Raw genomic sequence first — 24,388 nt, forward strand, 5'->3', positions numbered from 1 at the left:
GTGCTGTGATTAGGATGGTAACCTGGATGAGCCTGTGTGTGGCCACGTGTCCGACAGGCTGGTCCTGTGTTCATAAGGGTCTCCTGGGTGCTGGTGTTTGTGAGTTTTGCAGAGGGGATGTGTGTGTGCTTCCACGTGTCAGGAGCTGTCTGCGTCTTGTGTGCACCTGCTGTGTGCGCATGTGTGGCTCCTGGGAGCAAGGCTGAGCAGACCTTCATGAAACCTGTGGATGTTTGCCAAGTGTCTTTTCCACTCGGCACTGTGCCGGGGGCGCCAGGGGGACAGTACCCCAGTCCTGTCCTCAGGGAGCTCACAGTCTAGCGACAGGAGCAATTTCAGTCAAGGGGCTCCTATCATAGGAGTTGGGAAGAAGGCATATATCTCCCCATCCAGAGCCGCCGGAGCCCCAGCTGGGGTGGGGCAGCCCATTCATCTTGGCACCCCAAGCATGGGGTGTCCCAGGGTCCAGACCTTCATGATCTTCCCAGTCACCCCTTCCACCTCGCCCCCTCTCTCCTCACTGCTCCTAAGCACGCAGTTTGACCACAGGCCCTTTGCACTGGCGGCTCCTTCGCCCGGGCCCCTCCCCCTGACTCGTACAAAGCTTTTGCTCCCTCACCCAGTGATGAGGGATGTTCCCTCCTCAGTAACCTTTATTTACCCCATGCAACCTGTTTAAAATTTCAGCCTCCCACCCGCCTCCTGACTTTCCCTCGCAAGGATGACTTTTCTCACATTCTGTAATTTACTCATTTATTGTGCCTGTTTGTTTAGTGTATGTCTTCCCCGACCAGGACCTGAGCTCTTGGGGAGTTTGTTCCCTGGTTTGCTTTTGGATGCCAGGTGCCTAGACTCAGGCCAGGCCCATAGTAGGCGCTTGAGAACTCTTAGCTAAGTGAATGGAGGCGGGGAGCCTCTCAAAGGACGGAGACCCCAAGGGACTCTCCCTCCCCAGCTTTGCACATTGAGGGGTCCCTATGGACCCTGGTCCTCTTAGGGGAGCCAGGGCTACCCACCAGGGGCCAGACCAGACCAGCTCAGCAGCTGTCCTATGCACACACTTGTGAGGCAGCTCCCTGAGGGGGCCTCATGGGTACCCCAGTGGGTGAAGGTGTCCCTCTGGGCAGGTGTGGGGCAGTGTGCATATAGGGTTTAGAGCCCAAAGGGTTACTTGGGGGCCTCCACCCTTGCTGGGGGTAGGAATGTCATGGTCAAGGCCTGAGCAGCTTTGATCCAGGGAGACACTGACTCAGACTCTCACAGGATGATGGGAACCACCCCCCACCCTTGTTTCAGATCCGAGGAAATCAGCCAAGCAAAAGCCCCCCGCCCCACTTCAGCTCAGCTCAGCGCTCAGTCATGTCTGACTCTTCACAACCATGGACTGTAGCCCGCCAGGCTCCTCTGTCCGTGGGATTTTCCAGGCAGGGATAGTGGAGGGGGTTGTCAGGCCCTCTTCCAGGGGATCTTCCTGACTCAGGAATCGAACTGCGTCTCTTGCATCTCCTGCACAGGCAGCCTGGTTCTTTACTACTGCGTTACCCCCTCCCACACCATCCTCCCCCAAATCCAAAATTTGGGGAAGATAAAAATTACAATAATTAGATGCTCGGGCTAAAAATACCCTTGATCCCCCTCTCCCCAAAACTATAAATAGCCAGGGCTTTGCCCTCTGAGGCTAAAAATACCAGGCAGACCGGGAAGCCAGGTGGGTGCTCCTATCTGGTGTCAGGGAGGTGAGGCAGACAGGCGAGGGGCCCAGGGCAGGGTCTCCCGGCCGTGGCGTTCCTGACATTGGGGCTGTGTCATTCATTCTTTGGGAGGAGGCCTGGACTTTTCAGCATCCTTTGCCTCCACCCTCTAGATACCAGGAGCAATCCCCCCACCCCTGAGTTATGACACCTAAAAAGGCCTCCAGATTTTGCCGAACAGCCTGGGGCAGGTAGGGCAAAATCATGGGCCCTCGCAGGTGAGTACCGCTGCTCTGGATCAAGGGTCTGGAGACTCCCTCTGTGAAGACCCAGACAGCAAGTGTTGGAGACATTGGCGGGCTTACCAGCCCTGTTGCATAAACTTCCTCCGCCTCTTCTTCTTAATCCTTTGAAAGCGGCCAAGCTCATTGGCTGAGGGCAGTGCCCAGTCCATAGGTGGTCAACTCCCACCCTGGCAGACCCACCCACCCTTTTTTGCCCCTGGTGATGGAGGTCAGGGTGCCCTTGAATGCACCCTCATCAACAGAGAGGCGAGTCTGGTGGTGTTTGTCCCTTTCACCTCCCTGCCCACAGCCCCTGCCATTCCCCTGTGCCCACTCTCTTGACGTTTTTTTTAGTGTTCTTTATGTCTGGCTCATTCACAGCTGTCTCTCCACACCTCGATCAGTGCCTCACACACAGTAGGTGCCCTAAAAGAGACGTGTAGGGACTTCCCTTATGGTCCAGTGGTTAAGATTCAGGCTTTCACTGCCTTGTTCCCAGATTCGATCCCTGGTCGGGGAAACTATGGTCTCACAGGCTGTGCAAGTGTGGCAAATAAATAAGAGAGTCATGTAGAATTGCTAAATATTATTTCTAAGCCCCACAACCACCATTGTGAGACTTTCGTCCCATTTCCCCAGGGAAGAGACAGAAGGCAGAGGAGGGACTGTGGTGGGGGCGGGGGGAGTTGCATCGTCACACAGCCTAAAGTGGGCACAGCTGGGATTTAAACCTAGGACCCTGAGACCTGGGGCCTCTTCCCTGTTGCCCCGCTGAGCACCATCTCCCCCGCCCTCTGGTCTCTGCCCCTTCACTGCCAGCTTGGTGGTAGCAGAGGGCCCCAGAGCATTCTTCCATGTCTTCTGCCACAGGCCCTGGCTCCCGTGACCATTTTCAGCACGGCTCTGCAGTACCTGGGGGTTTCCCAGGTGGCTCAGCAGTAAAGAATCCGCCTGCATTGCAGGAGACCAGGGTTCGATTCCTGGGTTGGGAAGATGCCTTGGAGGAGGGCATGGCAACCCACTCCAGGATTCTGACCTGGAGAATTCCAGGGACAGAGGAGCCTGGTGGGCTACAGTCCATGGGGTCGCAAAGACTTAGGCACAGCTGAGTGACTAGATAGCAGCTACGGGACCTGGAATATATGTGAGGCTTGTGACTGGTCAGGGAGCACCTTGGGGTGGAAATGGGTCTCGGACCGCCGTGGTTCCAACCCGCTGTGGAGAGGAGCATCGAAGAGGTGGCCAGATGGCCTGTAAGGGAGAGCTTCCTGGCGGAGGGGGCTTCCCAGCCGAGGCCTGGAAGGGAAGGAGGGATAAAGTGGAGGGGAGTCAGGAAGAGTTAGTGAAAGGAAGGGACCCGCCCTGAGGTCAGAAAGAAGTGGGCAGCTCAGACAGGAAAAGGAAAGACATTCCCTGGGAGACAGGACGCAAGTCCTGGGAGCTGAAGGACTGTTTTGGATTTGTGTTTCTACTTGTGCACAGGGCCGAGGAGGCCTGGGAAGGGGTCAAGGCCCACGAAACAGGGTTAGAATGTTTAGTATGGGCTCCTTCTGGCCGCTTTGTAGGCGGGAACTGTGGAGGGCCAGGCAGGAAGGGAGCCCAGGCCAGGGGGGAGGTGGAGGAGAGGCCAGTGTGGGTCAGAGGGCACCACAGCTGTCAACATGAAGGCTTGGGTGGGGGCTTTGAGATCTTAGAGAGGGACCCGTGCAGGGCTTTCGAGACAGAGTTGACATGATTCAGTGGGTGACCAATTGGAAGGCAGAAGGAAAGGAGAGGGGTGGGGAAACTGCAGGCTTCTGGTTCAGACAGCAGGGTGGACCTAGAGAAACGAAGAGGGTGGGGGCGGGGAGCACCTTCTGCTCTCATCGTCACCCCCCCCCACACACACACAGAGTCTCATCTCCGCTCGCCCGCCCGAGTCAGGGCACGTCTTGTCCCCACTCCGTCTCAGGGTGGGCCTTCCCTGGTGGTCCAGTGGCTAGGACTCCACACTCCCAATGCTGGAGGCCTGGGTTCGATCCCTGGTCAGGGAACTAGACCTCATATGCCACAACTCAACGTTCATATCCTCAACTCGAGATCCCACGTGCCGCAACTAAGACCTGGCCTAGCCAAATAAATAAATATTTTAAAAAAGAAGCTACACCGCTCCCAGCTCACTGCCACAGGCCTGCTCGCTCTGCCCGCTACATCTGCCCTCACCCCTTCCTACTCTTCCCTTTCTCTAGACCAGAGCCACGCTCTAGCACACTCCTGCCTCCGAGCTTTTGCGTGCGCTCTTCGCATGGCCTGGATGCTCTTTCTCCAGTGCCTCGGCGGCTCACCTCCTGTGACCTTTGCTAAACTGTTACCTACTTAGCCAGGTGTTCCCTCACCCCATCATGTTTGCATTGACACATAATCCCCACCCCACCCCCATTCTTTCTCTGCTACGAGTCTGTTTTCCTCCAAAGCACTTGTGACCAGGTGGGAACTAGGTAACTACCCCATGACTGGACGACCTCTTCCAAGGGTCTGTTTCATCTTTGTTCATTAAACGAATTAATGAGAACGCTCTCCTCACCAGAACTGGGCATGCAACAGAGAGCCAGGCCAATCCATGATGGAATGTTCCCTGATGGGATAAATAGACTTTAAGCCGCAGAGCCCAAGTCCAATTAGGGGAGCAAAATGTGGAGGCCCAGTCTACCGCTAGTGTGGGTGCCAATGCAGTCCTGGGGGCAGAGCCTTTTGGAGGAAGAGAGCACAGAGGGCAGGAGTCCTCTGGGTATGTGGGTGAGAGATGTGGGGGGTGAGGAAAGAATAGGCCAGAGCAGAGAAGGTGATGAAAATACCAGGAAATCCAGGCCTGAAATGCCAAGTCGCAGCCTCTGAGGCAATAGGGAGCCATGGAGGGTTGTAGGCAGGCAGTGATGTGGAGTTTTCATTTTGCCAAGAGCACTCTGGGTGCAGGATGGAGATCAGAAGGGGCGGAAATGACAGATAGATGTGGAGGAGACCAGGGAGGAGACATCCATGGAGAAGGGGAGGCTTTGAATGGTCCCACCCCTGCCACTCGGCTGCCAGAGTGACCTTTTAAAATTTATAGGCAGACAAACCCCACCCTGTGGCGCCGACATCTAGTGGCAGAGAGATAATAAGCAAATAAGTAAAACGCATGGAGAAGGCGATGGCTCCCCACTCCAGCACTCCTGCCTGGAGAGTCTCATGGACGGAGGAGCCTGGTGCACTGCAGTCCATGGGGTCGCTAAAAGTCGGACACGACTGAGCGACTTCACTTTCGCTTTTCACTTTCATGTATTGGAGAAGGAAATGGCAGCCCACTCCAGCGTTCTTGCCTGGAGAATCCCAGGGACAGGGGAGCCTGGTGGGCTGCATAGTCCAGTATATGGGGTCACATAGAGTCGGACACGACTGAAGCGACTTAGCAGCAGCAGCAGCGTGGCAGGCATGATAGGGATGAGTGCCAGGGAGAGCAGGATGCAGGAGTGATGGGGCTAGCAGGACCTCCCAGAGCTGGCAGCGTCTGGGTAAAGACCTGAAGAAGGCAAGGGAGGAGCTTTGCAGGTCTCTGGGGAGGAGAGCCTGTGCAAAGGCCCTGGGAGGGTACTGTGCCTGGTGTTAGTGAGTGAGGAGGAAAAGGTGGAAGGAGGTGAGGGTAGGGACGGGATGGGGCCGAGTGCACAGGGAACTTTGACCTTTGCTCCGAGTGTGGTGGGAGCCACGGAGGGTTCTGAGCTGGAGAGGGACAGTGTGGCGACTCAGGTGCTCACCGGCGCCCTCTGGCAGCTGTAGGGGGAATAGGCTGGGCCGTGAGGGTAGAGAGCAGGAGAGAACGGAGGAGGCGGCAGGGCTGGACCAGGAAGGGGACCAAGGCCCGAGGAGAGAGTGAGCAGATGCTGAAGGAGGAGACGCAGGAGCCGCTGCGGGGATGGGAGGAGGAGAGGTTCTTGAGCACCTCGGAGGACTCAGGGTGCTCTCTGCTGAGATGTTGGAAGATGAGGGGGTGGAGCTAAGGGTTTAGTGGGGACCCTGGCCTGACCCCACCCCTAGAGCCCACAGCCCCCTTCCTGAAGGAGGTTATGTGCCAGACACACTCTGGCACTTGCTCCACCTCTGTGACGGCAGTCTGTCAGTCCCAGAGTTGGGATGGGGAGATGCGCTCAGAGAGGCCAGGAGTCTGGCCTGAGAGCCAAGTCCCTGGCCTTAGCCCAGGGCCTGCCGCTTACCCACTCGGCCATGCCTGAGGGTTCCCTGGAGGAGGCGGGCTGGTGGAGCTGGGCTTTCTGGCTACTGGGATTGGGGAGGACTCAAGGCTGCTGAGGAGGGAGCAAGAGCACCTTGTTCTTGCTCTAGACTTGTTCTTAGGGGCCCAGAATCCTGCTGGTGGTATCCCAACCCCCCGCCTCAGGCATTCAGACTCCCACCCACTTGAGCACAGAGGGTTGCCATGGCAACCACACTCTAGGGCAAGCTCATGGCACCCCCTCTCCACCAGCAGCCGGTTCTCCTCCTGTTGCCCTCCCCTGCCCCATCCCAGGGCACCTGAGGACAGAGCCTGGGCCGCATCACCTGCCCCCAGGATGCCCCTGCTTTTGCCCCTTGACTTGAGACTGACGTGGGGCTCAGGCAAAAACAGAGGCAGGTATGGGGTCAGTGGGCAGCCTGCACGACCTGGGGGTCTAACACACCTGGGGCCCAGTCTCCCTTCTCAATGTGAGGGTGGCGAGCCCTGTTTCCCATGGGTTAAATTGGGAAACTCAAGTTTCCTAAACACTCAAGTTCCCTGAGGCTCAAAGTGGGGACAGACACAGGTGTGGGCTCACCTGACCCCTGTGGGCATGCCCACTTCGGAGGCTGCTCAGGCCTACAGAAGCAGTGGGGGCCCAGACGAGGGGTCTCTTGAGGGCCCCCAGGTCTCCCCAGCTCACTGTGATCAGCCTGGGGTTCCAAGCCCCCTTGCCACTCGGGTGCCCTTGGGATCTCACTTTCCTCTCCTATAAAATATGGGTATGTACCTCGCCATCCTTACTAAGTCCTTATGAGGATTATATGAAATACAGGCGTGCAGTGCTCAGAATGGGGCACGGCGCTGTCAGCGGCTGCCCCTGGCCATCGTGGGTGGTTCTGGCAAATGAGAGGTCCCAGCCGACCCCCCACACCCCCGTAGCAGAAAGGTTTTCCAGAAGTCGTGAGGCTCAAGGCCCATCTCCCATCTCTGCCTACTTACCACCACCCCTCCTGCCCTGTCTGCCCTGACCCCCTGTGTGAATTCACTGGGGCTGCTGTTAAAGCCAGGCTGGGCGGCTTTAACGGAAATGTATTGTCTCCCAGTTATAGACACCAGAAGCCCAAGATGGAAGCATTGGGTTGATTGCTTCCAGGGGCACAGAGAAAGAACCTCTGCCCCAGCTTCTGGAGGTTGGCCAGCAACCCTTAGCTAGAAGGCGCGTCACACCAATCTCTGCCTCGTCTTCACGTGGTGTTCTCCTTGGGTGTGTGTGGGTCTGTGTCCATCTCCTTTTTATAAGGACAGCAGTCTGATTGGATCAGGGTCCACCCTACTGGGGCTTCCTAGGTGGCTCAGTGGTAAAGAATCCACCTGCCAAAGCAGGAAAAGCAAGAGATGAGGGTTTAGCCCTGGTCTGGGAAATGGCAACCCGCTCTAGTATTCTTGCCTGGGAAATTCCATGGACAGAGGAATCTGGCCTGCTGCAGCCCATGGGGTCGCAAAGAGTCAGACATGGCTGAGCACACACACACGGGCACACACACACACACACACACACCCCACCCTAATGATCTCACTCATTTTAACTTGATTACATCTTTATCTCCAAATAAGGTCCCATTCTGAGGTGCCGGGGGATAGGGCGCCAGTGTATCTTTTCTTGGAGGAATACAGTTCCATCCAGCCCAAGGCCTCAGGGCTGGTCAGGCCTGGATCTCCCAGGCAGTTCCCACCTCACCACTTCTGACCTCACTTCCTCACTTCAGTGAGCACCAGGTGCCAGGAGAAACTCCCTAGGGCCGAGTGCATGTGCAGTCAGGCCAGAAAGAGAGGGGACAGAACTGCCGTGTCCAGCTCCCCCAGCTCCAACCCCGATCTGGGGACAGCTCTGGGGATGCCTGGGGCTTCGTGGGGGAACTGCTCCAGGGATGGGGGTTCCAGGAGCAGCAGCAGCCCACGGGGAACACTTTCTGTGCCCCTGAGGCAATGGTACCCATGTGGGTCAGGCTTGGCACCTAGGTCACAGGGCAGATGCCCCATCCAGCCATCCCTACCACCATTCCTGTGTTCATTTGGTAAATATTTGTTTATGGACCTGTTATACATCTGAGCTTCCTTGATAGCTCAGTGGTAAAGAGTCCACCTACCAATGCAGGAGATGTGGGTTCGATCCCTGGTCCAGGAAGATCCCCTGGAGAAGGAAATGGCAACCCGCTCCAGAATTCTTGCCTGAAGAATCCCCTGGACAGAGAAGCCTGGCAGGCTGCAGTCCATGGGGTCGCAAAGAGTCGTAGACAACTGAGCAACTGAACAACAGCTAGTACTGCACTTCTAAGCGCCAGGGGACGGCCTCGGCAGCCTCCCTTCTTGGGGGCAGGGGAGGAGTACGAAGGGCATCCACCAGTGGACCAGTCAAGTCACGTGGCGGTGGCGTGACCGTGGGGCGGGGGCGACAGCGCAGCAAGGGGCACCTGGTGCTCACCGCACACCAGGCAGGGCCCTGCGTGCTCCCCGGGTGTGAGTTCCCCCGGCCGTGGGAGGTTACGGGGTGGTGTGGGTGGGCCAGGCGGGCACTGGCTGCCAGCGGCTGTGGTGCAGGGTGGTGGAGGCCCCCTCGCATCTCTGAGGCGGGGCATGAGCTGAGATCTAAGGGCGCAGGCCAGGACTGCGTGGCCAGAGCAGCGGGGAAGGGGCAGGAGCCGGGCGTGTGTGGTCTCACAGGATATGAAGTGGGAGCCCTGGCAAGGATTTAAGCAGGGGCGCAGTGTGTTGAGATTCTTTTTTTTTTTTTTTGGCTGCGCCACATATCTTGTGAGATCCTGGTTCCCCAACCAGGGATTGAACTCGGGCCACGGCAGTGAAAGCACCAAGTCCTAACCACTGGACCACCAGGGAGGTCCCAAGATTGCCTTTAAGAAGTCCCCTCTGTGGAAGAGACTTATGGACGTGGGGGCGGGAGGGGTGGAAGGAGAGGGTGGAGGGTGGGATGAATGAAGACAGGAGCGTAGAAACGTATACACTGCTGTATGTAAACTGGACAGCCAGTGGGGATTCACTGTATGACTCAGGGGGCTCAGGTCGGCGCTCCGCGACAACCTAGAGGGGTGGGACGGCGCAGGAGGTGGGAGGGAAGCTGAAGAGGGAGGGGATGTATGTATACCTATGGCTGATCTGTGTTGATGTCTGGCAGAAACCAACACAGTATTATAAAGCAATTATCTTTCAATTAAAAATAAATAAATTGAAAGAAAAGGTCCTCTCTGTGGAAACAGCCCAAGTATACATCAGTGATGAATCGATAGGAAATTCCCTGGTCATCCAGTGGTTAGGACTTCACACTTTCACTGCTTAGGTGTTATTAGCTGCTCAGTCTTGTCCAACTGTTCGCCATCCTATGGACTGTAACCCACCAGGGTCCTCTGTTCATGGGATTTCCCAGGCAAGAATACTGGAGTGGGTTGCCATTCCCTTCTCCATTCACTGCCTAGGGAGCGGGTTCAATCCCTGGTCAGAGAGCTAAGATGCTGCGAGGCATGGCCAAAAACAAAAAAAATTTTGACATATATAGACTGCTGCTGCTGCTGCTGCTAAGTCGCTTCAGTCGTGTCCGACTCTGTGTGACCCCATAGACGGCAGCCCACCAGGCTCCCCTGTCCCTGGGATTCTCCAGGCAAGAACACTGGAGTGGGTTGCCATTTCCTTCTCCAATGCATGAAAGTGAAAAGTGAAAGTAAAGTCGCTCAGTCGTGTCCGACTAGTAGTGACCCCATGGACTGCAGCCTACCAGGCTCCTCTGTCCATGGGATTTTCCAGGCAAGAGTACTGGAGTGGGGTGCCATTGCCTTCTCTGATATACAGACTACTCTGTTAAAATAGATAACCAATAAGGACCTGGCTCAGACAGTAAAGTGTCTGCCTGCAATGTGGGACACCCAGGTTTGATCCCTGGGTCAGGAAGATCCTCTGGAGAAGGAAATGGCAACCCACTCCAGTACTCTTGTCTGGAAAATCCCATGGACGGAGGAGCCTGGTAGGCTACAGTCCATGGGGTCACACAGAGTCAGACACAACTGAGCGACTTCACTCAATAAGGACCTGCTATATAGCACAGGAAACTCTATCAGTACTCTGTAGCGGTGTATACATGAAAAGAATCTTTTAAAAAAGTGGACGTATGTATATGTTAATGGATTCACTTTGCTATATACCCAAAACTAACATAACCTTGTAAATCAACTATATTCCAATTAAAAAATTTTTTTCATCCAAATGGATGAAGAAATGTGGTCCATTCATACAATGGAATATTACTCAGCCAAAAAGAGGAACTCAACTGGCACACTTTTCCACATGGGTGAATCTCAAAAACATCTTGCTGAGTGAAAGAAACCACACACAAAAGGCCACTGATTATCTGATTCCATGTGTGTGCAATGCTCAAAACAGGCAGATCCATAGACACAGAAAGCAGATGAGTGGTTGCCAGGACCTGAGGGGAGCGGGGAGACAGAGTTCTTGATTAGCAGGTACCAAGTTTCTGGTGGCTCAGATGGGAAAGAATTGGCCTGCAGTGCAGGAGACCCAGGTTCCATCCCTGAGTCAGAAAGATCCCCTGGAGAAGGGAATGGCAGCCCATTCCAGTATTCTTGCCTGGAGAATCCCACGGACGGAGGAGCCTGGTGGGCTATAGTCTGTGAGGTCACAAAGAGAGTCGGATACAACTGAGCGACTAACACACACACGTTTCTCTTCGGGGCGATAGACAAGTTTTGGAAATAGATAGAGATGCTGGTGGCACAGCATTGAGAATGTAATTAATGCCACTGAATTGTATACCTGAACATGGTTAAAATCCCAAGTTTTACGTCATATATATATATGGGGCTTCCCTAGTAAAGAACCTGCTTGCCAAGGCAGGAGATGTGAGTTCGATTCCTGGGTGGGGAAGATCCCCTGGAGAAGGCAATGGCAGCCCACTCCAGTATTCTTGCCTGGAGAATCCCATGGACAGAGGAGCCTGGTGGGCTACAGTCTGTGCAGTCGCAAAGAGTCGGACACAACTTAGCAACTAAACAACGGTGTGTGTGTGTGTGTGTGATACCACAATCTTTCAAAAAGCCCCTCTGGCTGCCAGGGGAGCCTGGGATGTGGGAGTGGAGGTGCTGGGGGGCAGCGGGGAAGGGATCAGGGCTCTTTGGTGACGATGGGGATGCCCAGGTCTGGAGGACAGATGCTGGGCTGCTCTGGAGGTGCAGACTTTGGGCTTACTCCTGCTGGCTGTGGGGGTGAGGGAAGGGGGAAGTCCCAGATTTTGACTCCTAGGATTCCGACCCAAGGCTCTGGGAGGATGGTGCCAGGGGGGACCATGCCCTGAAACGGGGAGTTTGGTCGGGTCTGGTGAGGCTCAAGGTGCGTTGGAGATCCAGACAGAAGTGTAGCTGTGAGGAAAGAAACGGGGCTGGGACTCAGAGGCTGCAGTCATCCCAGGTACAGATGGTGTCCAAAGCCATGAGGCCAGTGGAATCCCTGAGCAGGGTGTGGACAGGGAAGAGGGCTGGGGTCCTGGGGTTCTGGGGAGCAGGCCCAGCCTGGAGAAAGAGAAGAGCCAGCTCCTTCATGGATGTTTCCTGGGTCCTGACCCTCCTTACTCTGGGACAGCATCCTCTGACGGGCCTTGCTGGCTTACTGTGTATGTAGACTGTGGTCCTTACGAGAACCCTGCCGAAACAAGGTGTCAGGGAACTAGGGGTGGTGGGGGGTCCCACTCAGGGCCTTGAGGCATGAAATGAGAGAGTTGAACCCCAGACCCATGTTGGCCGGCTGTACCCAGAGCCTGGCATCCGGCGGCCTCTTCGGCATTAACCAGACGTTAACCGGTTTAACTCCCTAAGGGAGCCAGAGGGAGAATGCTAACCAGTTACACTCCCTAGGGGAGAGTCAGGGAGGGGAGCATCCAGCAGCCTAGCGCCAGTTCCGCGCTCCACCCCAAGTCTGGAAGGTAGAAGATGCGGGTGGGAATGAGGTGATGCCCCTCCCCCACCCCGGCCCCAGACCACGCAAAATTGTAGAATGCTGCAAAATGCAAGGAAACCATCCAAGGCCACATCTGGACAGGGTTGGGGGATGAGAGAGATGTTTGTGGGCTGAGGAAGTAGAGGGGAGAGTTTGCTGCAGGCTGGGAGCTGGGGAGGGTCCTGGGGGTCGGGGTGGGGAGCTGCGCCGGGAAATTACTTTCCATTTCTCATGAGAGGAGACAGGCCTGGAGGGACGTCCTGCCCCATGAGTGAGCAACCCAAATCTTTATTCCCTGAGAAGCTGTGCTGAGTCCCTGCCCTCAACTGGCTCATGGTCTAGTGGGGAAGGCTGACAATAGACCTGCTTATACAAGAAGGTGATTTCAGGGCCTTCCCTGGTAGTCCAGTGGTTAAGACTCTGGGCTCCCAATGCAGGAGGCCCAGGTTCTATCCCTGGTCAGGGAACTGGGTCCCACATGCTGAAACTAAGAGTTAGTGCAGCCAGATAAATAATTTCTTTAAAAAAGCAAAATGCTTAAAAGAAAAAAGAAGGTGATTCCAGGTGCTGTGAATTAAACATGGGGCTAGGGACTCCCCTGGCAGTTCAGGGGTTAAGACTGCGCTTCCACTGCAGGAGTCAAGGGTTCAGTCCCTGGTCAGGGAACTAAGATCTCACAAGCTGCACAGTGTGACCAAAATAAATTAAAATAAAAACAGGGCTAAAGGAGGGCAAGTGAGGGTACAGGTGTGGTGGGGGCGGTCAGGGTAGGTTGCTCTGCTGGGGTGACCTTGAGGTTGAACCCTGAATGATGAGAAGCTGCAGCAGGCGATGGAGCTGCTGGGAGAGTGTTCCAGGCGGAGGGGCAGCCCAGGCAAGGGCTCAGGCCGGAAGGAAGCTGGAGCTCCTAGGACTGGGAGGAGGGTTGCACTGGAGAACGTGGTGACACCAGGTCACCAGCAGCCTCTGGGTCCTGGTGAGGAACGGAGACCCCAGGGGAGAGCAGAGGGGGAGGTTGATGCTCAAATTCATGTAATTGAATGATGGCCTTAGCACTGAGTGGAGGCAGCGAGGCTGGGAAGAGGAGGAGGCCAGGACAAGCCTCTGGGGGCTGCAGGGTGGTGGCTTGGGCCTGGTGGTGGCCCTGGGGAGTGGGCAGATTGACAGGGTACTTTGGAGGGAGGCAGAGCCCATGGGACTTGCTGGAGGAGCTTATGAAGGGGAGGGGAGCAGAGGAGTTGGTAATTGAGGAGGATTCCTAGGTTCGGGTTCTGAGACTGATTCAGCGTGGAGAAGGGAATGGCGACCTACTCCAGTATTCTTGCCTGGGAAATCCCATGGACACAGGAGCCTGGCAGGCTGTAGTCCATGGGGTCGCAAAAGAGTTGGACATGACCGAGCAACTGAACAACAGCTGTTCAACAAACATTCAGGCCTGTTGTGGAGGCAGGACCAAAACAATGCAATGATCCCTGCCTGTGGAGGGGCACATCCACTAGAGAAGAGAAACAGTTACATCTGAACCAAGGGCTGAAGGAGGCCAGGGAGCCGAGGAAGAGGCCACGTGAACAACTGGCAGGCAGAAGATTCACCCAGAGGAAGGGGCAAGTGCCGAGGCCCTGGGGCAGGGTCTGGGCTGCTTGAAGAAGAGCAGGAGGCATGAGTGGGGTCAGGGAGCTTACTGGGCTGGTTGATAGGCTTTCAATTGTGGGGGGGAAAGGACCAGTCGTCAGGGCTCTTTTGTGATATTCCAAACTGTAAATAAGAGGCTTGGACAGTATGAGCTTGTCCCTGGTGTTGAGACCGTAGGACAGACGGCGGGGAGCGGGGGAGGGGTTGCAAGTAGAGGACAGACCAAGGGTTTGCACACTAGAAGTGAAGCGAAAGTCACTCAGTCATGTCCCACTCTTTGCGATCCCGTGGACTCTGCAGTCCATGGAATTCTCCAGGCCAGAATAGTGGAGTGGGTAGCCTTTCCCTTCTCCAGCGGATCTTCCCAACCCAGGGATCAAATGCAGGTCTCCCGCATTGCAGGCGGATTCTTTACCAACTGAGCTATCAGGGAATGAGAGCCGGTTAAAACATGGGGTGCTGGAACTTGCCTGGTGGTCTAGTGATTAATAATCAGCCTTGCAATGCAGGGGGTGCAGATTCGATCCCTGGCCGGGGAACTAAGATCCCATATGCCACAAAGCAACTACACCCACGCCGCACAACTACTGAGCTGGTGAACCACAACCAAGAATGCAGCCAAATAAATAAAAGAGAAGCTGTTTTTAAAGAAAGAAACATGGGTGCTGACCCTCCTCAGAGAAGGTACATGTCTAGCAAGTTCCTGTCCAGGCTGGTGCCCCTGGGCCAGAGTCATACTTGAAGAACCGGCTTGTAGATGAAGCAAAGGACCAAGCGTGGAGATCTGGGTGTCCCATCTTGGGAGTATCCCAGGGGAGACAGAAGCAGTGAGAAGAGGAGAGGCTGGGAGGGAGAAAAAGTGGTCAGAACCCGGCTCTGTGCCCTCGAAGCCGCTGTGCCCGGGAAGGACAGACTGGGGAAGGGGAGGGCTAGCCTGGAAGGACACACAACTCCCACCCCTCCTCCAGCTTCCCCAGCCCCCCTAAGGGGCTGCACCCACCCCTCACCCCGCCTGCCTGTCTCCAGCTCACCCTGAGGGTCCCCCCGAGAGGAAAGAGGGGGCTTAGTTGTCCCTGGTCCCTGATCTGTGGCGCCAGCCAGCTGGATTCTAATTAGCTTCCAGAGCCAGAGAGACAGGAAGCCAAGGGGCTGGGGGTGGGGCCCTGGACTCCTGCCCAAGCCTGGGAGGCTGCAGGCTGGGGCCAAGACGCCTGGGTCCCCCACCCTGGACGCCGTGCTGGATGATGAAGCTGGGGTAGGGGAGACGAACTGGAAGGGTCTCGATTTTAAGAGGCTTCCAGAGGGTTCTCCTCTGGGGTGGAGGGTCTGGGACCTGCCTGGGTGCAGGTGGGCCCTTCTTAGCTGGTACTGCCCGAAGAATTACCCCAGCCACCTGGGGAAGGGGGTGCTGGCAGACTCCAGGAGGTGCTTCTGGGAGATCCAAGGTGCCCAAATGGGTGGGTCCACCTGTTGGGGTGGGGTGGGGGTGCAGCGTGAGCCAGAGGCCTTGGAGGGGTCAGCCTCTGGCCCAGGGGTGCTGCTTCTGGCCAGCTTGGCCCGCCCCTCTCAGGGCAGCAGGCTAGAGGCCCTCGGGCACCTGCAGAAAGAGAGGAGACCTGCCCTCCTCCTCGGCCCGCCCTGCCCCCCACCTCACTCTCCCTGTCCTCCACAGGCTGGTGGACCAGGCCGTGGTGCCCACCTGGTGATGCGGGCCAAGGCCCCCTGCACAGCCCACTGAGCCGAGAACGCACCCCTGGCCGCCGCCATGGCCCGCCTGGCCGCCGCGCTCTGGAGTCTCTGCGTCACAGCCATCCTCGTCACCTCAGCCACCCAAGGTAGGTGTTGAGGGGGCCGAGGCAGGGGAGGGGGATGAAACCCCGAAATGCCCCCGACCAGGGCTCCCCTGGTGGCTCAGCAGTAAAGAACCTGCCTGCCAATGCAGGAGACCTGGGTTCAATCCCTGGGTTGCGAAGATTCCCCTGGAGGAGGGCATGGGAACCCACTTTTTGCCTGGAGAATCCCATAGACAGGGGAGCCTGGTAGGCTATGCTCTGGAGGGTTGCAAAAGAGTCAACCACCACAACCTCCTGATCCCTTGTTAAGAGAATCAGGCCCCCACCCAGCCTCAGTCTGGCAGACTCAGAGCAGAGAAATACTTGGTGATCACACACGCTGATTCAAGGGGTCCCCGAATCAGCCCCTCACCCCAAACCCAGAGCTCCAGGGCTCATCCCACCAGGGGTCCTAGGGCCTGGGATTTGGGCTGTGGCTTCCAGGACCGGGACAGGCCTTCCTGGTGAGGCTCTTCATCTCCTGTGTGTGTGTGTCTCTCTGTGATTACATCTCCGAGGCTCTCGCTGGGAAGAAGGCTTAATTAAAGCATGCCCGCTGACGTTTATTTAAAAACAACTAATTATCCGGCTCGGCCCTATGCCGGCCCCGGGATCCTGCACACGCCACAATTAGTGCCCGGAGCCTGCCCGCCCACCCTCACCCGATTACTCAATTACTGTCCCCATGGTGGGCCCAGGCAGGGGCAAGGGCAGCGCGGGATGAGAGGCAGAGAGAGGAGGCCCGCCAGCCTCACCCTCGCCCTGGGGATGCATCCGGCCCCGCCCTTCCCAGCCCTGTCTGGAGGCTGCTGGTGGTAGGCCCTGCTCCCCAGTGATCCCTCTCACAGAGAGCCTCAAAGGTGGAGGGGCCGTCATTCAGCCGTGCCACCAGGCCTTGGCACTGCTCCGGCCAGCTGGCAACCTCCGCTCCCGCAGCACCTGTGTTCTCTGCCCATCCAGGTCCTGCCCCACAGCCCCAGTGGGGCCGGGCGGGGCTGCTTCCACCCCCAGACCCATCTGAGCCAGCTCTCCACCCCCAGCCTCCTTCCCAGACCCAGGAAGGACTAAAATTAGACGTGGGAGCAGATGGCGCTGGAGAAACACATGTAAAACTTTTCCCCAAGTGGGACTCAACTCACCCCAAAAAACCCCGAGGGCCTGGCTGCCAACCCCATTGGGCCCCCAGCTGGCATCAGAGGGACTAGATCGCACCACGGGGCCCGTCTGTCTCTGCTGCCAGTGTGCACTGGGACTTTCTCTCTATCCGCCAGTGACAGCCCATTGGCGACTCAGGACCCCTGTGTGTATCCCTGCTTTCCTCGGACCCCCGGCACAGGCCTGGCTGGGACTAGTGTGCAAAAAGGTGGCTGCCCTGGCAGGCGTGGATGATGCTAAGCCTGCTCTGTCCCACAGAGACGAGCTGCCTTCATCATCCTCCTGACAGTAGTAATCAGGGGCCTGTCTGCTCACCGAGGACCAGTTCTGCTGCACCCCTCAGCAGAGGCCCGTGAGGTAGGCGTTGTCGGCTCCCTAGAGAAGGAAGTAAGGGCACAGGGGTGGTCAGTGACTACATCAAGCCACCAGCCAGGGAGTGGCTGCGCTGGGATTTAAACCCTAACTACTGGGCTCCTGAGTCCCAGCTTGCAGTCCCTGAAAGGCACAGGAAGGGAGCTGACATGTGACAATGTAACCTCTCCAAGAGCCAGGCCCATGGCAAGTTCTTCCATTGTCATGGCAACCCTAGGAAGTTTGCCAAGTGAAGGCCAGGGGCCCTCTCCCTGGGATGCCCTAGCTGCCCACAGCACCTCCTTCCAGAGCATCTAGCGCAGAAGCCTCCCAGTACAGCCCTGGGCTGTGGTTTGCTCATTTTACAGATCCGGAAACTGAGGCCTGGTGAGGCGCCAGCAGCAGCTGTCCAGACGAGAGTGTGCGTGAGAATCATGGGGTGGGGTGTACCCATTTAGGGGTTCCTGGCTTCACTCCCGAGATTCGGGATCAGCAGGCCTGGGTCTGGGGGCACTCAGAATCTGCGTTCCGAACACAATGCGGATATGCCCAGGGCCACACTGGGAGAAACTCTGGCCCAAAGGACCCACTTGGCCTGTCAGCTGGGAAGTAGCAAAGCCAGGCTCTGTGGTTTCGTCCAGAATGTGAGGACATTCCCTTCTATACCCTCCCTGCTCTGTGCGTGGGGGTGGTGTGAAGTTAGAGAAGTGCCCCAGGCCACTCTCAGCTCTGATGATTTGCCTGAAGGATTCATGAAATTCACAAACACCATTATTGTTGTTTACTCGCCCAGTTGTGTCTGGCTCTTGGGGACCCCATGGACTGTAGCCCGCCAGACTTTGCCACTGAGCCACAAGGGAAGACTTTCCCTTGCGGTTGATTACTGGTGGCTCAGGTGGTAAAGATTCCTCCTGCCAATGCAGGAGACCCAGGTTCAATTCCTTGGTTGGGAAGATCCCCTGCAGAAGAAAATGGCAGCCCACTCCAGGATTCTTGCCTGGGAAATCCCACAGACAGAGGCGTTTGGCAGGCTACAGTGCATGGGGGTCAGAAAAGATTCAGACCTGACGTAGTAACTAAACAACATCGTTGACTACAGTGAACTGACACAGATGAAAACCAGCCAGGAGAAGAGGGGCCTGGGGCAACATCGGGAAGGTTCTGTGCACGGTGGCTTCTGGGGGTTCTCTCCCAGTGCAGTCGCAGACAGCGGGAACTCTAGGCAACGATGAGCCACACCACGCATGTTATACGCTAACTGGGGAAGCTCTTCTGAGCCTTGGTGTCCAGAGTCTTTACTGAGGCTCAGTCCCATAGACCTGGCTGGCCTCAATCTCCAGCCCCTCTAGAGGTCAACTGCTACATGACCCAAAACACCTGCCTGAAACCGCATTGTTAGTGAGCTATTCATAGTTTGCTAGGCCCGTCATGACCAAGTGCCACAGACTAGGGGCTTAAGCAACAGAAAGGCATTCCCTCCCACTTGTAGAGGCCAGACGTCCAAGATCAAGGTGTCGGCAAGACCGGTTCCTTCTGAAGGCCGCCGGGGAAGGGTCTATTCCAGGCCCTCCTCCTTGGCTCACAGAGGGCCATCATCTTCCTCCCTGCGTCTCCACGTCATCTTCCTGCTTTGTGCGCCTCTGGGTCCAAACTTCCTCTTTTTATAACACCATTCATATTGGATTTGCTGTTGTTCAGTCGTTCAGTCACATCCGGCTCTTCGCAACCCTATGGATTGAAGCACACCAAGCTTCCCTGTCCTTTACCATCTCCCGGAGTTTGCTCAGACTCATGTCCGTCGAGTCGGTGATGCCATCCAACCGTGGCATCCTCTGTCAACCCCTTCTCCTCCTGCCTTCCATCTTTCCCAACGTCAGGGTCTTTTCCAGTGAGTCAGTTCTTCGCATCAGGTGGCCAGAGTATTGGAGCTGCAGCTTCAGCATCAGTCCTTCCAATGAGCATTCAGGGTTGATTTCCTTTAGGATTGACTGGTTTGATCTCCTTGCTGTCCAAGGGACTCGTGAGAGTCTTCTCCAACACCAGTTTGAAAGCTTCAATTCTTCGGCACTCATATTGGATTAGGACCCACCTTAGTGGCCTCATTTTAACTTGAGTACCTCTGTAAAGATGCTGTCTCTAAATGTGCTTGTATTCTAAGGCAGGGGTCCCTAGCTCCTGGGCCGCAGACCAGTAGTGGTCCATGGTCTATTCGGAATCAGGCTGCAGAGCAGGAGATGAGTGGCGGGCCAGCAAGTGAAGCTTTATGTATTTACAGCTGCTTTTCATCATTTGCATTACTGCCTGAGCTCCGCCTCCTGTCAGATCAGCGGTGGCATTAATATTCTCATAAGAGCGTGAACCCTACTGTGACCTGTGCATTCAAGGGGTCTAGATTGCACGCTGCTTATGAGAAACATCCCAAAACAATCGTCGCCATACCCCTGTCCATGGAAAAAAAATTGTCTTCCATGAAACCAGTCCCTGGTACCAAAAAGGTTGGGGACCGCTGTTCTAAGATACTGGGGGTTAGGGCTTGATTTCAGCTTATGAATTGGTGGAGGGGGGAAGACCTGATTTAACCAATTAACAGTTCACACAGGCTACCCTGGCATGGCTCTGGGCCCCCAAGTAAAGACACTCATCTCAAAAAGGACACTGCAAGGGCTCACAGGGCACCTCCCAGGATCCAGACTCTTCTTGGGCCGGGCTAATGGCCTTACTACACAAGTGGGCACACCGAGAAGCCCATTTCACAGATGAGTAAACTGAGGTTCACACAGCCCACAGGCCGATACAGTCAAGCTGGAGGTGGAGCCTCTTCAGTGGGGTTCCGTCCCACCCCTCCTGGGCCTGGTGATGACCAACTCCCTCCCCCTTCTCCCTGCAGGCCTGAGCCGGGCTGGGCTCCCATTTGGGCTGATGCGCCGGGAGCTGGCATGTGAAGGCTACCCCATCGAGCTGCGGTGCCCGGGCAGTGACGTCATCATGGTGGAGAACGCCAACTATGGGCGTACAGACGACAAGATCTGCGACGCCGACCCTTTCCAGATGGAGAACGTGCAGTGCTACCTGCCGGACGCCTTCAAGATCATGTCCCAGAGGTGAGGGGCTCCAGAAGCAAGGGGCGGCAGCAGTCCCGAGGGGCCCCAAATAAGGTGCCTGTCCTCTGCGTGCCCCACGGCCAGTGCACCCTGTTCCCCTTCACCCTTCCTTGTGGGCATTCAACGTAGGTTTCCTAAGCAGCTACTAGGGGCCAGGTGCCACGCAAACAGCCAGTAAGACCCAGCCCACCCCCCCGCCAGCCTGTCACCTCCCCAGTCCATACCCTTCGCCAAAAGCCTGCTGCCTCCAGACGCTCATCCCAAGATTAGCGGGGGCTTGCGGGGTAAGAGCCATGGCAGGACTGGGGGCTGTGTCAGAGGAGCTGAGGGGCAGCCCAGAGGGCTTCCCTGAGGAGGTGACACCTGAACACAGACGGCAGAAGGCTATGTGCTTGTGTCGGAGGGAGGTGTGTGAGAATGTGAGGGAGCGAGTGAGTGTGAAGACTCTTCCTTTCTGTAAGTGTGTGTGAGTGGGGGTGGGAGGTGTACAAAGCTACACACGCAAGCCAGACCACCTAGAGCTAGTCAGCTCTTCCTTCAGATTTTACCCAGATTTAGGACTTCCCTGCTAGTCCAGTGGTTAAGAGTCCGCCTGCCAGTGCAGGGGATACAGGTTCAATCCCTGGTCTGGGAAGATCCCACATGCCACAGGGCAACTAATGCCGTGTGCCACAACTGCTGAAGCCCGTGGGCCTAGAGACTGTGCTCTGGAACAAGAGAAGCCACCGCAATGAGAAGCCTGAGCCCCACAGCTAGAGAGTGGCACCTGTCGCCGCAACGAGGGAAAGCTGGCACACAGCAATGAAGACCCAGTGCAGCCAAATTAAAAAAAAAAAAAATTTTTTTAACCCAGGCTGATTGCTGCGTCCACGCCAAACCCGCCACGGCTGCTTACAGCCTCCTCTGCCCCCTCTCCTTGCCTTCTCTTGCTTGCCTGCTATCGTCTGTTCCCGCCGTAGCAGCCAGAGAGCGCTTGTGAGCACTTGAGTCAGGTTCTGCCCGCCTCCTATCAGATCCCTCCTTGGTGCCCACCTCACTCAGAGCAGAAGCCTAAGTCCTACTCAGGTCCACAAGGCCCTGGACCCTCTGCAGCGTCCTCTCCAGTCCTCACCTTCTCCATGCCCCTCCTCACTGGGTTTCAGTTACCTGGCCACTCCTTAGACTCATCACCCATCTGCTAGGGGCTCCCTCAGGACCTTTGTGCTGGCTGTTCCCCCTGTCTGGAATCCTCTTCGCCAAAACCCGCGTGACTCCTCCCTCCCCTTATTCAGGTTCTTTCATTTGAGTTATGTTTTTTTGCTGCACCCTGCTACCAGCACATGGGATCTTATTTCCTTGACCAGGAGTTGAATGCACGCCCCCACCACCACCCCCCCACTGCACTAAAAGCAGAGAGTCTTAACCACTGGACCGCCAGAGAGGTCCCCCATTCAGGGATTTTTTTTTTTTTTTTTGCCTGACTAGCCTCTTAATGAGGTCTACCTGTCCACATTCTAAAATCACGGTGCCCCTGCCCCACTTCCCAGCCCCTTCTCCGTCTCTCTCTCCTAGTCCTGACTTCTGCCCACAGTTCATTGGCTGTATTGCCTCTTTATCGTGTCTCTTTTACGTCTTCCCTCCCTGGGCTGTCAGCCACAGGGAAAAGGAGTGCTGTCTGTCTCCACCATGTCCACAGCCAGCTCCACCACAGGCGCTCACTGAATTTTTGCCAAATGCCTGAGAGAGAGCAGGGTTCACTCCAGGACCCTGAGCAGAAAAATAGAAAAGCGAAGGAGGCCTGGGGCCAGCTCCACCGCTCCTCGGGGATCCTAGAATCCCTCACTGGATGGGGTCACCAGAAGCCTTCTGAGAGCCTGGGGCAGGGAGTGGGCATGGTCGAGTGGCTCAGGTAGGTGGGCTGGGCGGGAACCACGCCATCCTCTCCCTTCCACCATTGCTTTCTCGCACATCTACCCTCGGGACTTTCCTGGTGGTCCAGTGGTTAAGGCTCTGAGCATCCACCGCAGGGGGCATGGGTTTGATCCCTGGTCAGGGGCTTCCCACGTGGTGCTAGTGGTAAAGAACCCACCAGCCAGTGCAGGAGACATGAGACACGGGTTCGATCCCTGGGTTGGGAAGATCCCCTGGAGGAGGGCACGGCAACTCACTCCAGTATTCTTTGGGGACTTCCCTGGTAGCTCAGACGGTAAAGAATCTGCCTGCAGTGCAGGAGACCTGGGTTCGATCTCTGGGTAGGGAAGATCCCTGGAGAGGGGAATGGCAACCCACTCCAGTATTCTTGCCTGGAGAATCCTCATGGACAGAGGAGCCCGATGGGCTATAGTCCATAGGGTCACATAGAGTAAGACACAACCGAAGCAACTTAGCACAGAGAAATAAGGTCCACGTGCTGTGACGTGTGGCAAAAAAAACCACATAAAACAATAAATTATTCTCCTGCAGCAATCTTCTCCCTCTTCCCTAATTTCCATCTCCCAACACCCCTGCGTGGAGCATCCCAGTCCAGCCCCCCTTTTCTCCTACCCACTGCCTCTCCAGATCCTCCCTGCCCCCTTCACTCAGACCAGCCTCAGGGTCTGTGGTGCTGATGGTTTTTCGCCGTCTCCCCAAGTTGCTTACGCAGAAACTCGCCTAGTTTCCGACGCTCATGGGGTCTCAGTTCTGGGGCAGAGGGGTGGGGGACAGAGTAGTGTGGTCACTGGGGCTGAGCGAACGTGGTGAGGCCGCTGCCCCCGCTGTCTTCGCACGTGGAGACGCTACGTTAGTTCAGGGTCCAGCTCTGTGACTCTGACAGAGACACCTCGGAGTAAGTACAGTGACCTAAACAGGATCGGCTTCCCAGGTGAGGCTAGTGGTAATGAACTTGCCTGCCAGTGCAGCAGATGTAAGAGATGCAGGTTCTATCCCTGGGTTGCGAAAATCCCCTGGAGGAGGGCATGGCTGCCCACTCCAGTATTCTTGCCTAGAGAGGCCTACGGACAGGGGAGCCTGCCAGGTTACAGTCCATATAGCATTGTAAAGAGTCGAACACGGCTAAAGCGACTTAGCTCACAAACAGGATCAGAATTGAAAAGACTCTCAGCACCTGCCTCTATCTTAGTACCGAAACCCCGCCCCCCACCTCCACCCTGGGGCCACTCCCTTAAAGGCTACATCATACCCACTCTCACCTCCTGGGTTAGAACTCAAGTCACAGGCACTTCCCAGCAGGGGAGGCTGGACATGCGGTTTTTCCAGGAAGGCCACCATTTCTGTGTTTTTCTTTTTGTTTTCATAGAGGCGAAATCCACATAACAAAAGATTCACCATTTTAAAGTGAACAGTTCAGCGGCGTTAATTACATTCAGGATATTGTGCAGTCTCTGTCAAGTTCCAGAACATTTCCATCACCTTAAAAGGAGACTCCGTCACCCTGAGCAGTCACTCCCCACCCCTCTCTGAGTCCCTGGCAACCAGTGATCTACTTTCTGTCTCTGGATGCGCCTGTTTTGGACATTTCACATAAACAGAACTGTGAAACTCGTGGCCCCTGGGGCTGGCTTCTCTCACTGAGCCTGATGCTTTCAGGGCTCACGCATGGTGTAGTATTAGCGCTTCTTTCCTTTTTTATGGCTGAATAGTGCTCCGCTGTGTGCGTAAGCTGTGTTCCATTCATCCACTCATTCGCCAGTGGGTTGTCTCTACCGCTTGGTGATTGTGTGAGTGATGCTGCTGTGAGCATTCATGTACAAGCAGTTGTACACAAATACACGTTCAGTGTTGCAGGAGATGAACGCACCTGCTTTCAGTTCTTTGGGGAATAGAACTAGTTCTTTGGGTCATAGGTAACGAAGTCTCTGTTTAACCGTCTGAGCTCAGTGTTTTATATATATATATTATTTATTTTTAACTGAAGGATAATTGCTTTACAATATTGTGTTAGTTTCTGCCATACATCAACATGCATCAGCCACACGTATACATATGTCCTCTCCCTCTTGAACCTGCCTCCTACCTCCCATCAGTGTTACATTTTTGAAAAGGGGAGTTGAGGGGTGTGGGTATGAGCAGATGCTCATGAGTTAAGCAGTCATTGGTTAAGAGCAGGATTGAAATGAAG

At 55.8% G+C, this 24,388-nt stretch overlaps 1 protein-coding gene and 1 non-coding gene across 11 annotated transcripts in view; both read left to right on the forward strand.

The window, feature by feature from the left end:
* ADGRL1 (adhesion G protein-coupled receptor L1) overlaps positions 1-24,388 on the forward strand; it is a 50,822-nt gene that overhangs the window by 3,812 nt on the left and 22,622 nt on the right. For 8 of the 10 annotated variants that reach the window (XM_060416268.1, XM_042249811.1, XM_042249813.1 and 5 more), the window contains 2 exons: positions 15,523-15,685; positions 20,076-20,289. In XM_060416268.1, the coding sequence (XP_060272251.1) occupies positions 15,616-15,685; positions 20,076-20,289 (284 nt within the window). In that variant the 5' untranslated portion in view covers positions 15,523-15,615. Of the gene's footprint in view, positions 1-14,359; positions 14,535-15,522; positions 15,686-20,075; positions 20,290-24,388 lie in introns of those variants that run through there. The other 2 variants (XM_060416269.1, XM_027969504.3) reach the window with 2 other exon arrangements.
* TRNAG-CCC (transfer RNA glycine (anticodon CCC)) lies at positions 3,936-4,008 on the forward strand. The gene has a single exon. It is a non-coding gene; the product is annotated as a tRNA-Gly (tRNA).

The sequence above is a fragment of the Ovis aries genome, chromosome 5 (genome assembly GCF_016772045.2).
Source record: "Ovis aries strain OAR_USU_Benz2616 breed Rambouillet chromosome 5, ARS-UI_Ramb_v3.0, whole genome shotgun sequence".
Classification (NCBI taxonomy): Eukaryota; Metazoa; Chordata; class Mammalia; order Artiodactyla; family Bovidae; genus Ovis; species Ovis aries.